The sequence below is a fragment of the Lactuca virosa genome, chromosome 9 (assembly GCF_052849685.1).
Source record: "Lactuca virosa cultivar CGN04683 chromosome 9, Lactuca_virosa_CGN04683_v6, whole genome shotgun sequence".
NCBI lineage: Eukaryota > Viridiplantae > Streptophyta > Magnoliopsida > Asterales > Asteraceae > Lactuca > Lactuca virosa.
In genome coordinates this window covers 258603578-258620997 of record NC_136434.1, presented here as the reverse complement: position 1 = coordinate 258620997, position 17420 = coordinate 258603578, and the positions used below count along the sequence as shown (strand labels likewise).

At 36.4% G+C, this 17420-nt stretch overlaps 1 protein-coding gene across 1 annotated transcript; it reads left to right on the top strand.

The window, feature by feature from the left end:
* Nucleotides 1–11538: 11538 nt before the first annotated feature.
* LOC145141297 (lipid droplet phospholipase 1-like) lies at nucleotides 11539–15943 on the top strand. Its single transcript, XM_079074591.1, has 11 exons — nucleotides 11539–12164; nucleotides 12343–12410; nucleotides 12550–12620; nucleotides 12738–12938; nucleotides 13009–13169; nucleotides 13261–13316; nucleotides 13403–13455; nucleotides 13525–13666; nucleotides 13733–13830; nucleotides 14846–14943; nucleotides 15523–15943. The coding sequence occupies exons 1-10, from the start codon at nucleotides 11917–11919 to the stop codon at nucleotides 14915–14917; spliced, it is 1170 nt and encodes a 389-aa protein (XP_078930717.1). The 5' UTR covers nucleotides 11539–11916; the 3' UTR covers nucleotides 14918–14943; nucleotides 15523–15943.
* Nucleotides 15944–17420: the final 1477 nt, after the last annotated feature.

Sequence of the window (17420 nt, the reverse complement as noted above, 5' to 3'; positions counted from 1 at the left end):
TTTCGAATATGAACCTCTTCTAAATAAGAACTCGGACTTGAACTTGCTAAATATGAAAATGAGCCAACAAGCGACGAATCGAAACTTCAATCTTCAAGAAAGGTGGATGCAAATCTTCAAAACGTGTAGAATAATGTGGGAAAGCATACGCCACATTAATAGTAGAGGAAAGGAGCCACAATAATCGTCATAAGAACTCCAAATGAAATGGTGGTGATCAATGTAGTGAATCGGAACGAAAGGACTTCAATGTGGTGAAAACAGAAAACTCACGACGTGAGTAATATGTCCCACGACGTGAGTTCGCTGAACTGCGTATACTGAAATACCTCGTAATCCATCTCACGACGTGAGGAATATAGCCTCACGACGTGAGAACTGGGCGACTGAAAATTAAAATTGCCCAATCTTCTTAATAATCTTGGCATTCCACCCCAATATCTTAATGGATAAAGACACTTCTAAATGCATAATTTCTATGATGTTTGGCTAAATTCATCCTCTCTCTTGACTCACCCCACACGTATTTCCAATTGTGGGTCTTGACTCGCGACTCTAGACTCTAGACAACCCTCGGCTAGACACATATGCTCTCGACTCGACATTCTTTTCCGAGACTCCATAGTAATTCTGAAATAAAGCCATCAAAGGACAAATAAAAGTAACATAATAGATTATAAGTCTTACAAACCATAACACAAGTTCAAAACCACAAAAAGCTAAACCAAATAAAATTAAAAATAAAAACTAAATAGATAAGAAATCAATCGTCATCTTCTTCATCCCGTGCTCCACTCGTACCAGCCTCATCGCCCCTCGAATGTTGATAAGAGCTCCACGTTGGGCAAATGGGGTAGTGACCCAAATGTGGTGGTTGCTCAATCTGGAAATGTCGGACCATGTTCTCCATTGTACCCCCAATCCAATTAGTGCTCAAAGACAGCTGATCAAAATAACCCGCCATATGTCCTCCAAAATGCGCTTCTCCAAAAGGTGCGGGTTGATGCACCGGCTGTCCTCTCTCTTCTCGACCTCTAACATTTCTCCGCCGAGGCCGTGGTTGTGGTTTGGGTTGATTATCTTGCTGCTCCTCACCATCATAATCATCCGAATGAAGAATTCCCCAATGAGACCCATAATTCTTTACTACCTGCATTGTCTCCAAATACCCCATAGTGAATTTGTTTCCCTCCATACAAGTCAAAGAACGGGTGATGTCGGGAACAATCAAACCATAAGACCGGGCCAATTTTGTAATAAAATGGCCTCCACAAATGGGGCTCCCGGGGCAGGAACTCGTAGCAAATTCCGCCAAATAGCGGGCCAAGAAGTATTGAATGTTGCAGCATACTCCCGGCTGTAAAATTGTCCACAAATAGAACAAGTTTATCTTTGTAACCTTGTCCCCATGACGTTTACACTGGATGGAAAAAGTGATAAGGCGGTGGAGTAGGCGGTGGATGGGTGACTTAATGCTGCTCTCTGGTGACACCCCGGAGTTAAACACTCCGGAAGCAATGTTGCTCCAAAACCCACTCCCCGAAACTCCATTCTCATACCCTCAGGCAGCTTCCCTCAGAAACATCTCAAACTCAGGAGTCATGGCCTCATGCGCCTCATATAGCCCCATACGCCAAGAGAACTCCACCAAACTACACTCTCGGTATTCGCCCCCGAGACGGAAACCCAATGCTCGCTGATAGGTAGGATCTTCGACATTTTCATGAAATGTCACAGTTGCAAAGAACTCCACACAAAGTTCTTTGTACACCCTTTCTTGAATCCTGAACAAGTTGTTCCATCCTTTACACGTAAATGAAAATCCATTTCCCAAAAATATTTTTGTGAGATACTGGGACAATTAATCAACAAGCCCAACCTCCCTTAACCTTGACCAATTAACTGTAGGGGCAACAGCAATCTCATGGTTGTACAGCTACCCCGACCGGTTGTTGCACCGTGTCAAAATATCTCGAGGCAAAGTTGTTGGGAAGACGTAAAATGGGTGCATACTAGCCACCCCAATTGGAACCTCTCTTCTTGGACCCATTTCTGCAAAAATAAAACAACAAACAACCACAAAACAAAAATCCAATAAATTATGAGTAAACAAAAAAAAACTGTTTTGATGTTGCCAGGATTCACCTCGTGAATCCCTAAGGATTCACGTTGTGAGTTCGTAATCAATAGTCAGAATCGGTCCATTCTGTGTGCAAATCGTGGGAATCTAATGCTTAGGGTTTTATGCTAGAACAATTTCAAACTCATTCCAGGTGCATGCAGTAAAATCTTCACACATTAAGGGTATTGATTTTGATATTCAAATGAAATGCAAACCCTAACCCCTAAATCTAGCAAATAAATCAACAATAAACAATGTAAAGAGGATTAATTTACCTAGATCGGAGGATTACGTAAGCACAAGAAGAATAATAGAAGATGTCGGCCACAATCGAAACAAAGGGGGGGGACCAAAATCCGTTTTCACTTCGTGGGAGAATAAAGTAATGGTTTAGGTCAAATGGTTTCTGTCTTTTACTGTGGTCCCGTGCGTTTCTAAATTCACGTAGTGAATACTAAAGATTCACGTCGTGAGTTCGTTTTGGGCCGAACACTTGGGCCATTCGATTAATGAACAAGTGGGATGAGCAGCTGGTCCATTCAATTTAACACTAAATGGGCTAGAGTATGCATTGGGCTGACTAACAGATTGTTCGTAAGTTTTCTTTAACTCACGTCGTGAATCTTAAAGGATCACGACGTGAAGTCTGTCTGAGCACACAATTTCATAATTAATCCCAAGTTTCACTAAATATATTTTACAATTATTACCACTTAATTTTAGGGACCCACATTCAGTGTTTGATTATGCATAAAATGTTGTAGATGATATGATCGATTTTCCTAGAAAAATAAAAATGCAAATACTAAAAAGAAAAGAAAATTCAAACCAAACTCCGGTTGCCTCCCGAGAAGCGCTTCTTTTTGATGAAGTCGTGAGCCGGACTCCGTGCTTCCTACGTTGAGCTATTAGAGGAGTCCACCACCTGCACCTTCTGTTCTTTCCAACGCCTCTTGTAAGCTTGAACACGTCGAATGTACGCCTTTTTTGAATTCCCATTTTTAGCTTTTGTCTCGTCTTTATCGAGCTTGCGTTTGATCCCTTTCGTCTTTAATTTTTCATCACTCTTATTAAGCTCCATAAGAATCTTTTCTTCCTTCACCAATGGACTCGTTTCCTTGGAAGTAATCTCCCCTTCCTCACTCGACAATTCATCGCTTTCCTCACTTATCAAAGTTGTTGGTTTTGTGTAGGTAATGACTTCAACGAAGAACGGGACGGATGCCCTTGGTTTGGTGCGTTTGACTTGATGAATTGTTTTGATTTCTTCTTCCATTAGCTTTTCCAATTCTTCAAGATCATTATCTTCATCCATATTAAACACCTCACCTTTTACAATTTCTCCTTGAAAGCCATCTTCTATTCCAAATTTCTCCTCATCATCACCAACCCTCAATGTAAGGTTGGATTCACGAACATCAACTAAAGCTCTAGCAGTATTAAGTAGAGGGCGACCAAGAATAATTGTGACATTCACATCCTCCTTCATATCCATAATCACAAAATCCACTGGGAAAACAAATTTCCCAATTTTAACAAGGATGTCTTCTACAATTCCCCTCGGGTGAGTCACCGAACGATTGGCCATGCGGATGGTCATCTTTGTACCCTTCATTTTCTGAATATCCAGCTTTTGATAAAATGAGTATGGCATCAAATTTATGCAAGCCCCAGAATCGGCTAAATCATAAGTCTTCAAGTTGTTACCAAACTCACATGGAAGAGTGAGACGTCCAGGATCTCCCATCTTCTTAGGTATGTCTCTTAATACCACTCTTGAACTTTGCTCACTAAGAATTACTTTGGAATTCTTTTTTAATTGTTGACGAGTGTCCATAAGATCTTGTAGGAACTTCGCGTATTCTGGAATTTTTGAAAGTGAATCGATAAAAGGGGTATTAATAGGAATACCCTTTATTTGCTGAATAAATTCCAGATGTTCCCTTTCCAGTGGACTGAGAAGTGCTCGAGACGGAAACGGCAAAGGCGGTCGGTAAGCCGGAACGGAATCTGAATTTTTCTGTTCAGACTGAGCCCACGTCGTGAGCATGGCGGGCTCACGACGTGAGTCTGGTAATTCAGCAACATTTTCGTTTTCAATCTTCGTCTTCTTTGGCTTTGGTCCGGATGGCTTTGGCTCCACTTTTAGTGCTTCTAGGAACTCAGAGATGGCCTCTTCTTCAGTATCAATCATCATTACATGGGATTGAGTATTCTTTTTGGGAAACTGTGAGGATACATTGTTGCTCACCAAAGTAGTTAATTGACTAACTTGGACTTCTAAATTATGGATTGATGCTTGATGATTTCTTAAAGAGGCTTGCTGATCAATCATCATTGTGTGCTGTTATTTCATCATTTTCATGTGTTCCTTTAGCACTGCATCGGTGTCATCATGCCTTTTCTCGGAAGCTTCCATAAATTTGGTCAAAATGTTTTCCAAGTCTACTTTCTTTTCGGCTGGTGGTTGCTCTTTTTGGTAGAAGCCTCGGCATGTTTGCTTATATTTCTCTTCCTTTTGCCTCTTGTATTCATCATATGGCAGCCACTCTTTCTTTGGTTTTCTCCAGTCCTCATCATACTTATCCCCACTCGAGTAGCAAACTTGAGCCTTTTGTATCCGTTATCATCTAAGCTGCAATCCTTGGTTAAGTGTGGACCATTACACTTTTCACATCCAACTCTTATTGCATGAATTGATTGGTCCATCTGGGTAAATTTGTGATAACCCGAAATTTTCATTTGTACGAACTCTACAGTCAAACACTTCAATTAAAAGTCAAATTCATTTCTGCTAATTTTTAGCTCGGTTTAAAGTCCGGTTGGGTATTTTTAATATTTTTTTTAGAGAACAAATGAAAGGAAGTATTTTCTAGGATTATTGGGGAACAAATAAAACAATTAACACCTTAATGAGGTGTTCACGGCCAAACGTGAGGGGTTTGGGCCGTGAACCCCCCCTTTGACCGAGAACTCATGCTTAAGGCATGAGTTTACTCCTTCCTTCCTCATTTCTTACTTCCAAACTCAAGAACACCCACATTCTCTCTCAAGTATCATAAGAGCTTCTTCCAAAAATGTAAGTGTTTCTTCTCTTGATTTGTTGATACAACACTTCATCTAGTAGTTATACATGATTTCATCCATGAAATCTTCTCTTTTTCATAGATCTTCAAGTGTTCTTCATTTCAAGTGTTTTGGGCCGAAAACACCCTTCTTTGCTTCCATATTGTAAGTATCTATCTCCTATACTTGTTATCTAGTAAGGATACTTGATTTAGGGCCTTGAAAACATCCATTTCTCAAGAACAATAGGTGTTTTCGGTCAAGTGCATCTCCCTTGACCGAAAACCCTAAAGAAAGGAGCCTTTAAGACCTTAAACTCACATAAAGGCTTTGGATGAAACTTAGAAACCCTATGCATGCTTGAAAGCCCTTGAAAATCACCTCATGCACCAAATATCACGAGTTTTCGGTCCGAAAACCCTAAAAAAACCGAGAGCCATTTGGACCGAGAACCATTTGGACCGAGAACCATTTGGACTGAGAACACCATTAGGACAGAAAGCTCCTAGGAACATACGAATTAGACCAAAAACTCCATTTTGGTAACCATACACTCATTTTATGTAATCATTTATGATGGTAACACTTCTATAAGAGTGTTTTCTAGTCTATGAGAGTGTTACCCTTCTTATTAGTTATATAAGCACTAATTGCATGCATATATGTGTCTTTATATGCTAAATAGGATCCGTGTGTGCTCAAGTCTTCACTTGACACTTAGCATCCTTTTTCCGATCTTACATTCGCAACACTCATTTCAGGTGAGTTCATACCCCTTAATCAACCTTTGAAATGATTTTAAATGCTTTTATGGGGGGGGGGATACAAGTTGAAACATTCTAGATATTGCTTTAATTATATGTGATTAATGTCTAGAACAAACATAAGGATTTTCTATTACTTTCAAATTACTATCAAACTTATGGATTTCAAGAACTTCAAAACCCTTTATCAAACTATTTTAGATGCTAAAACTGTTTTCAAACCTTCTTAAACTTACATTATTTTCAAACTCATATCTATACTAATATATTTATATAAGTAAGACTTGAAGGACTTAGGACTGATAGCTCACCTTATTTCCTGTTCCTTGTTTGGTTGTGGACTTAGGGTATCCTGTTATTTGTCTTAATGTCGTTGAAATCTTAGTTATATATATATATATATATATATATATATATATATATATATATGTGTGTGTGTGTGTGTGTTGGATATAAAAGCTTTCACTTCAGTTCAGTACCTTTGTGTAACAAAGGCATACAAACAACATTACTATTTAACTATAATAGGTATAGTTAAGGGATTACTACTCACTACTACTATTACAACGACACATACAAGAGTGAGTACAGCTATGAGTCAATACATACTATACACTATACAAGAGAACATACTATACACTATACAAGAGAACATACTATACACTATACAAGAGAACATACTATACACTATACAAGAGAATATACTACATACTAATACAGAGAAAACATCACTACACTATGGTTTACTACACAAACATTTGAACATTATAAATAGAATGTGACATACTACTTCTCGATACGACACTTCTTTGTGGTATCACTTTGTAACCAGAGTCTCCTGGAGGGAGAGCGGGCATTGTGTGTATAGATCTATATGGGACAGACACTTCCACATCCCGACTGCTAGTTACAGTCCCAGCCGAAAGGCTAAGGGGTGACAGAATGTTACCTCACCACATATGACACCGGAGGGTCATCAGTTATTCAGCCGTCGATCAGCATGGTTACATACGAGTTCACATCCAAACCTTTAATTAACCAATTAAGAATTTAAGGCAAAACAGACTCTCCGAGGCGTATTGTTCATTTAATACCACCTGGAGTCTGCATTTCATTTCTTTAGACTCTCCGAGGCATATTGTTCATTTAATACCACCTGGAGTCTACATTTCATTACTTTAGACTCCCCGAGGTGTACTGTACATTTAGTACTACCTGGAGTATGTATTTCATTACTTTGTGATTCTGTCACATACACATTTAAGTAAACTATATTTTCATAATGATAGTTTCACTGAGGAAAACTCTTACATTTACAAAAGAACAAACATACAAACAGTCGGGTCTTGGTAGAAGACTACATTTCAGTAGAAAATATAGGATTTTCTAGAGAGTTCTACTATTTACAATCATTTACGAACAAGCTATGAACATTTATATTACTTTGATTACAAACATTTTCATACAGGCAATGACACTAAATTCTTATGAACTCACCAGCGTTATGCTGATAAACTCTTTCAAAATAACTTGTATTCTCAGGTCATCAGTAGACAGGTACCAAAGAAGTTTTTGAGAAGATGGAGCACATACAAGACTCGTCTTTTATTTTGATAATTCATTTTTGGTGTCTTACACACTATATAGAACACGCTTGTATTAAAATTATTATATTAATGCAATGGATGTTGGTGCTTGTCTTTACTATTATGCATTGTTATGATATTGTACATGACGTCCTCCACCCCAGAACGTTTCCGCCGTTCCGGTTTTGGGGTGTGATAGATTGGTATCAGAGCACTGTTTATAGTGAATCAAGTATATCAACCCATAAAAGATATACGAACTATAAACGCATCGGGATTAAAACACTCTGACCAAGAATTTATACTTTTAAATAATAAAATATTTAATTAAGTATATATACATCTATTCATACAAGGGTAAATATCATACTAGATCAGAACAAAAGTATTACGATTGTTGAACAACACGATTAGGCTTAGAGACATATAGTCAAATCTAGGGGGATTTAGCCTGATCAACTATATTTTCCGAGGAGTGACTAGCATGTGCCTAAGAATGATGGTGGTGTTGCAACAAGTCTAAAAACTTACCAATAACACTACAACGAGAACATTAGAACATAACATAAACCTAAAATACTATAGGAGTATTTTGTATTACTATAATTACTTATGTGCAAACTAAAAAAAAGGATCTTCATTAGTACGTCTATTAACTATTCTTTTCCCCTATTCTCGCGTAGATAGCATGGCTGGCTTCCATCTTCCCGACGATCCGTATTATCCCAACCAAGGCATTGGTGAGTGGCTTGATGAGGAGCCAGAAGATGATCACCCAATCCCTTTGGATGATCACCTCGCAGAAGGCTTTTCGGATGGCTCCGACTCCGAACCAGAGGTCAACAACCTTCCCCAAGAGGTTCCAATTCCAAACCTCAACCCCCGTCCAGTAATTAACTAAGCCGTTCCCCGGCAACGGCGCCAAAAACTTGATGCGTGCAAATAGCTACACCTAATTTTAAATTTATAACCTAACTACTTAACTAACTAAAATGCACCTAGGCAGTGTACCTAGTCAAATTATAGAATAGTTTGGGTAAGTCGGGTGTCGATCATAGGGAACGGTTTTAATTAGCTAAAATAATTACTCTAAATTAATCTAAAATCAAACAATAATTAAAAATGTTTTTTATCCGATTTTGCAAGATCAGACTAACTTAACTCAAATTCAATCAATAATTAAAAACACTCATGTTTAGTTCGAATCCACTTCTTCTTTATGGTTAGCTAACAATTATGGATTATCAAGTTGGTTATTATTGTATTAGTAATTTAAGGCTAAACTTACCAATATTAAACTAATTCATGTAAAACTATGTATGGTCACATACAATCAAACACAGAACCAGTTATGGATTATGAATATGCTATGTAAGATTATGCAAACACAATTATGGTCATAATTTATGTTCTCTAGCACAGCTAAATTTAATTACTCTAATTACTATCTAGGATTGGTCAATCCTAGCTCTAGCAATTCAATGTTCACTAAATCACTAGGTTTCAAGTTCATGTAATTTAATAATCACTAAGCTACACAGAACATGAATTCAAGCAACACAAGCAAATTACCAACTAAGCAAATCCATTATCAATAAGCTAAATCATAAGTCAGAAGCTTCATCTAGCTAAACAAGAGTAGCTAGATTCAGCTGCCCATAGCAACAGATAAACAAACACAAATCATAATACAAGTCATAATGAATGTACCAAACAATTAAACTATTGATGTACTCTTCTTTTCCTTGGTGGTAAAAGCCTCTTCCAGAACTTCTTCTCCTCTCCAAATTGTCTCTAGGTCTGCCTTCTATCCACCAAAAATCCCACAAATCGTAATGGACTAAAGATATTTATAATCTGATTTTTCCAGGCTCACGTCGTGAGCAGATAATCCTCACGTCGTGAGTGCGAGATTAACGTATTCGACAAGGACTCTTCTTCATCCGGTGCATATATTCTAGAACACTCTACTCACGTCATGAGTCTTCAATTACTCACGTCGTGAGTACGTTTCTTTTGCTGAGTTTTAATTCTTCATTCCTTCAAGCCTCCAAAGTTCCATGCTTTGTCCATTTGGGTCCCTTTCTTCGAAAATGCTTCACTTTGGCTGCAAATAACAATTTATCTTTATAAGTACCATTATTTTATATAAATAACCAAATTATTCATAAAAATGTAATTAAATATTGCCTAAAAATATGTATAAATATGGCAATATCAGTCTTCAATCGTCACAGCATAACAGGTACCTCGTCACGTTGTGAGAACCAACACTTGGGAAACTTAATGGATTAAACCCTTAATCCATTAAGTTACGAACTTATCTCCTCCAAAAGGCTTCCTTACATCCCATAAGCCATAAAAATCGATGCTTTAAGGTTTTGCATGCCCCATGCAAGTCTTGAGCTCAAATTAGGACACTTATGAAGAAAAAGGAGGTCAAAACCTCAAGCATGAGCCTAAACTTCCACCAAACTTCAGATCTAGCATATTTAGCCACCAAAGGATTCCAATGACCCATAAAGCGGCCAACTTTATGGTATCCTAACACTCTATCTAACCTAAACATGGATAATCATGCATAAAAGTATAGATCTAGCAATAAGAAACCATAAAGCTTGAAGCTTGAATACTCACAAAGCTCTGGGGGAGTTGCTAGAAGATGGTAATAAGGCTTGCAAGCTGAATCTATGCTCCAAGATGATCCCTTCACCTTCAAGTCACCAAGACACCACTAAAGGCTCACGAACTCATAAATGGGGCTAAGGATTCGTTTGTAATGAGTGGAGGTTGAAGAGGATACCCTAGGTCATGAGTTAAGATCCTTAAATATGGAGAGACAAGCCCTCCTGGATACGCATTTCATTTTCAACGTGTCATGTCGTGACCTCCCTATGTCACGTCATGACACCCGGTTTTACCCAAAAACCATGCATTTGATTCCTTGATGGGCTGCAACCACTCTCACGACTTGACCATCCTCTTGTCACGTCGTGACAAGCCCTCTTGGATACGCATTTCATTTTCAACGTGTCATGTCGTGACCTCCCTATGGTCACGTCATGACACCCGGTTTTACCCAAAAACCATGCATTTGATTCCTTGATGCTCTAAACCGATATGTTTTGTAACCTGGGGTTATAATTTTCCCCTACTTAAATTCGATTTCGTCCTCGAAATTTGTTCTCGCTTCCACTCTGGAAGTAACCCCTTGAGGGTCCTTCAAACCCGACTCCTTCAATGCGGGCTGAGATCTCTTGAATGCCAACATCTGTAATCATCGCCAACAATGGTTCCAACCCAAGCTCATAAGCCAATCCAAGCAGAGACTCCAATGTCTAAATCACCTCTATTGCAACATCTTTTAAACAGGCAACCTCTCCCGATAATTATGCCAACCTTAAATTTTCGTGAAACCACACGACCTGAAGAAAACGTCTTCACAGGACATCCTTAAACCATGACGGGAAGAACCCACTTCCTTATCCGTATCATGCAAATCCTGAAGTCTTACACAACCTTCAACTATTGAACAATTAACATCCGGTCTCTGTGCCTCCAGGTTAATTCTAATTAATCTCAAATTAATTCTTATTAATTTCGATTAATTTCTAGTTAGTTTCTAACTAGTTTATTAATAAATCAATTAACTAATTATCTCATTCTCTTAATTCTTTTTCTAGCTATTTTAGCTACCCAAAAAAGAAAAGATTTTGTTATTATTCCAAAGTTATACCAATTAGGTTATAACATTTGATACTTATTTCCAACAACTTGGTCTCCGGCTAGTTCAATAGAAGAGCATGAAACTAATCTTGAGTTCAGATGAGTTCAAATCGAACTCGTTTAACTCAAACTCAAGTCGAAACTTTTACGGTCCTATATACCTCAAGTCGATTACACCCATATTCTCATCTCATTACAAAATTTAAATACCCTGGGCAACCTCAAGTCAGTTTACACCCATATTCTCATCCTATCACAAAACATAAAGCACATCTTGATATCAAGATAACCCTGAGGAAACATTTTAGTCATTACGTATGTCCGTCAGTCCATGTCACCAAAAACACGGATTCTTTACCAAATTCTAATGCATCTGTAGTCCCTTTCTAGAAACTGACATGTCAAGCCACCTTCCTCCGCAGTCCAACGGGGTGGCGCCAAAATTCATACCCTTTTCCAGAAACACCAATGAACAGTTTCTGTTTACGTCACCCCCAAAATAGTAATTTCAATTTTCAAATACCACCCGTCAAATAACGTCGGCTTCCGCAGGTCCACAGCGGTCCGCCATAACTGACCGCCACTAACAACCTCCCAACTCCTAATTAACCCCACTACAAAGCTGATTGCATTCATTTCGTTATAGAAATCAATGGAGCTGCAGACCAATTTGGAAGAAGATGCTGACTTAAATGATATTACGAAGAAGAAGAATAAGAGAAGCAGCAAATCATTGATTATGAAGAAATTAAGTTGTTTCAGATCATCAGACTATGGACACCCGACGATCGAGGCAGTCGACAGCCACGGTAACGTCGATATGGAATCGGCTTCCACAGTCACAGATAAAGATCATTGTCCGACTCACCTAGTTGTTATGGTCAATGGCCTAATTGGCAGGTTAGTGCTTATCTAATCTATTTTGGCTAATTGCACACAAATCCTAAAAATAGAAGAAGCACGCTTTTGTGCTTTTACTGTAGAACGTGCTCAAAACTAGTTAAGGAACTACTTGGCATTTCAAATTAATCTGTGGAAACATTCATGATTTTGTACAATCCTAACCCTAATACTGCAGTGCTCGGAATTGGAGATTTGCTGCAAAACAATTCTTAAAGAAGTATCCCAAGGATCTTATTGTTCACTGTAAGCATTTCTATAGTGCTCCTCTCCTCTTTCAGAAGATATTTCTCAGTTCTGCATACCAAATATTTATGAAGTTGTATTATTGGTATTAGCATTTTTATTTACCATACTATATCTTGTGTATGGATATGCTCTACAGGCAGCAGACGTAACTCTGCACTAGCAACACTTGATGGAATTGATGTGATGGGAAGCAGATTAGCAGATGAGGTTCTTTTTTAGGGTTAAATGCAAGACCTAGAAATATTTATTTTATTTGTACATTTATTTCTGCTATGACAATGACAGCATTGTAGTTTGAAGTAAAAGTGGTGGTTTTGGTTGCAGGTGATATCTGTGATCGCACGCAATCCTAATGTTGAAAAGATTTCATTTATAGGTCACTCACTTGGTGGCCTAATATCAAGATATGCTATTGCTAAGCTCTACACACAGAATCAAGACAGATGTGGGAAAATTGCTGAAATTGAGGCTATTAACTTTATTACAGTTGCGACTCCACACCTTGGTTCAAGAGGGCATAGACAGGTTTGTAAATTGAGGGATTATGAGTGAGTTTGTTTGGAAATAGTTGATGGAATTTTGTTAGTGGTTTCAGGTCCCAATGTTCTGTGGAGTTAGAGGCCTTGAGAAAGTAGGGTACCACAGTTCAGTGGTGGTTAGAAGAACAGGGAGACATCTGTACTTGAAAGACAAGGCTAATGGACAGACCCCTCTCTTGGTTCAGATGGTCAATGATTCAGAAGACCTAAAGTTCATGTAAGCCTTTTTGTCCCCTTGACATTCAGCAGCTAAACACAGTAAGTAGAAAAGAAGGAGAATTTGCATGAATTTGTGCTTCATTTTGTAGATCCGCATTGCAGTCCTTCAAACGCCGTGTTGTTTATGCAAATGTCCATTCTGACCGTATCCTAATTACTAATTTTTTCCTGATAAAATCTAGCATTAAGTTTCGGATGGTTTTTTTGCCTTAACTCAAACACTTGAAATAGATCTTGTGGGATGGAGCACATCATCAATCCGTCATCAGATTCAGCTGCCTAAGGTAAAAAAAAATAAAAAAAATACTACTGGGTATAGTGTAATTAATTTATCTCACTATTTTTTTTTATAGATTAAAAATCTTGTGAGAAGTGGTAGATATCCCCATATTCTCAAGGAAGATGCAGAAAATATCACAAAACAAGAAACCTCTCTGGACCCACAACCCAAAACCCACAAGACTAAGACAGCCACTGCCACTGCCACCATGGAAGGTACCAATTCATTATTATTCAACTGCTGACTTATGAATTCTAATACCATCAATTAAAAATATGCAGAAATGATGATTAAGGGATTGAGTAAAATAAGCTGGGAACGGGTTGATGTCAGCTTTAAAGGAAGTAAGCAAAGATACCTTGCACACAATACAATCCAGGCAAGCATCACATATGTTTCTTTACATTTCAATCTCTTTCTTTATTATTATTATTATTATTATTGTTGTTGTTGTTCAAACTTAAAATAAAATTTCCGGTGGGGTATAAATTATAATTTATTAAATCTAATCTTCCATAATAAACCCATATCCTGATGTCTATCTCTATGTAGAGAAAAAGAATCGGTCTTTTAATCTTTCCATGGATGTTTCAACTGTTTTGATAGAGTTTAAACATATCAAATAGTATGTTTAAAAAAAACGAAAAAGACTAGTGCTTTTATTTAATCTTGAAAATGGTGATTTCACCCATTGACCAAAAAGGTAAAAAGTTCATGCCACAGAGATGGAAAAGCAAAAGGATTCCTTTTTTAACCAAATCCAAAAGGATTACTTTCTTCCTGGAATCATGGTAGAACGACCAAATTAGGTATTAAAATTTGACGAAGATAAACTCTTTCAACTCAAAAACGTAAAATTTTTATTGTCTATACATCTTTGTTTCTTTTCACAACAATACAATATAACAATATAAATAAATATATACTATTACAATAAAAAATAATAAATTCAATTATTTATAATACACTCTAAACAAAAAAACAATTGGATATATTTTTATAACTTTTATCATTGAAATCCATGTCATAATTCTTCCCAACCTAATGCAGAACAGATTATGATGATTGCTTTAGATCCAAATTTATTTAAATTCCAATATCATTTTTTCCAAAAACATTCTATTTTATAAACCAAATGACTCCCTATTGACATGACAATACAAAACAGAACACAACAGAACACGCGTTCAATTATGACTACAAATTGTGTCAAAACTCAAAAGGTGTGATTCGCTTTTGATCTCTCGTATGTGTAAAAAGACGTAACCGCCCTCTTTGTCCCCTTTATCGAAAATAGCCTAAAAAGTTTGCTCACAAACTCAAATATGAGGAACAAACTAACTGCCATGTTTCTGAATCCTTTTGTTTGTTTGTTTAATTATTGGCACTGGCAGGTAAATACCCCGTGGATGAATTCTGATGGGGCAGACGTCATACAACACATGGTTGATAATTTTTTGGTGTAGATTCCTTAGGAACCAACATGTATCATGTATGTATCATTCCTCCCTACCATTCTTATCCATATCCATATATTCATCTAACTTAACTTCTATATATCATTTTCACAACTTTAATATTTTTGTATAAGTTATTTAATTTTCAGAAAAATATTGATTGCAGTAGGATATTATCTTGAAATGCAGTGTAGAAATGAATACACCAAAAACGTGCAGGTTTTGTGGAGTGGTATGCACCCGTGTGGTTACGAAAGAATGATATAACATCACACAAACACAAAATCAAAATACAAATCATTATAATTTGAATTTAAGACAATCGTATGAAATAGAATGACGAGTTGTTGTCACAATTTTGTTGACCTAGTAGTTTAGAGGAATAAGGTTAAGTGATGATGACTCACTCTTACCTACTTTTGGCATTAGAGTTTTGTTCTTGTATTATTTAAATTTATATTACATGTTTAACTAGTTACTTTCTTTTGACAATTACTTAACCTCTTTCTGGCCTCTTGCGCTGTGTAGACAGCGCGCAGACATGGACCTATCTCTGCAAAATGTTTGTTTTTTAGTTGACCTAAAAATGTTTACGTGCCCTCTTCTTGATGCAGACATGGACCTATCTCTTCTAGCATATTGTTACCTCTTCTTACTTCTCTCATTATATATATATATATATATATATATATATATATATATATATAGAGAGAGAGAGAGAGAGAGAGAGAGAGAATCAATGGCGAACTCTTTTGACGGAGGGAACCAACGAACCAACAATACAAAATTTCGATTTTTGTGGCTAGAGATGCGTCGAACAACACTTCAACCTCTTCAAATCGACGCAGGGCAGTGCCAATGCTTCGAAGCGATTGAACGTAAGCAAGATTGAAAAGTAAACTTTAAAAAAAAAAATTATGCATTTGATTGATGCATTGCTTTGTTTTTCTATTTGTTTCATTGAAACCTAATTACTAAATCATTGTTCGATTATAGAGATTGAAATTTTATTAATTTGAAGTAAACTTTAAAAAATATCGTATGCATTTGATTGATGTATTATTTTTTACTTTTTTTTTTTTTGTGGAATTACTTGATTCTTGAATTCTTTCTGTTTTGTTTCTGCATATATCTCAAGACCAAGAAAGTATACACTTATATGATGTTACTATATCAAGATTGTCCTCGTACAATTTCTTGGTTCTCTGTATCTACTCATTTTTTTTTTTAAAAGATGGATATGTTATGAACATGAAGATGAAGTTTAAAATATTACAAATGGTTGGTATGATTTTGATTCTGATGACGGGATGATAATTTGAAAGTCTTTCTTTAATCTGCTAAATCTGTTATCTTGTCCAACCATATCCTCCTGGTGTGTTGTATTTCTATTTTTCCCGACAATTTTAGTTACATTTATTGTCATCTTGATGACTTTTGGTCTAAATGTTTTACAATAGATTAAGTATTATCATTTTTTTTTCATTTAAAATGATTTTCATGTCTAATAAATATAACATATTCTGAGGCTTTAACATGTTAACATTATCTTGCTTTTGATCACCTTAATACAATGGTTTTTAAAGAAAGGTGACCTTTTTCTTATCACATCTAATAAGCTTTATACCATGGTTTTAAAGTTGAAGGTGGATTTTACTCTTATTACCATTGGTCACCAATTGGAACAATAGTGAAATAAAGTAGGTTGTTATTTCTAGCATTTAACCCTTTTTTGTCATTATTTAACTTTTATTAGTTAACTGAACCTATTTCAATGTCAATAAACTAGCCATTTTATAGGTTATGGGTATGTGGCATGATCCGGGTAGAAATTTACATACAACGGTCTAAACGAAACACTTAACTAGGGGAAAATAAAATGAAGGGGACAAATTAATCAACCAGAGCACCACCATGTGATCCACCTGGAGCATTTACATGATGAGTAACTTGTGAAAATTAAAGTTTAAATATGAGGTTTGCCCATATTCTCCATAACATAAACAATGTAGAGAACCAATAAAGTTCCTGAATAGTATTTGAGATATTGAATTTGTTTAAATTTGTTTATATTATATTTCTTATATATCTTGGAACATAATAGGGTTTATTAACTACTCTCACAAAAACCATCACTATGTAACAGTATCAATCTCTCAAATACTATTCAAAAAGCTAAATTGTCAGGTCCTTGTTGATTTGCGCTGAGGCATATCTCTTATGTCATTTTGTAGAAATTTCAAATTACAACATTATTTAAACATCAATATATAATGAGTAGAATTATATAAAAATATTAATTTATATTGAAAGCATATAAAAGCAACTTATTATAAACCTAGTGAGGAAGTATTGTAGTGCCTGGACAGGTAATTTGTTCAATTTCTAATTGCTCTTTATTAAATAGCCAACAACATTTTTAAACAAAGTGGTAAAATGACCATTCACTCACATTTAGACGGTTCATTCAGTTATCGAAATCCTATATACACAATCCTATACCATACTAATT

What these genes read in the sequence shown, in the direction of transcription:
- LOC145141297 (XM_079074591.1), top strand. Translation starts at nt 11,917, where the DNA reads ATGGAGCTGCAGACCAATTTGGAAGAAGATGCTGACTTAAATGATATT. An exon ending in GTTCAAGAGGGCATAGACAG is followed by an intron (nt 12,939 to 13,008) that starts GTTTGTAAATTG and finishes TAGTGGTTTCAG; the next exon opens with GTCCCAATGTTCTGTGGAGT. An exon ending in TTGCACACAATACAATCCAG is followed by an intron (nt 13,831 to 14,845) that starts GCAAGCATCACA and finishes TGGCACTGGCAG; the next exon opens with GTAAATACCCCGTGGATGAA.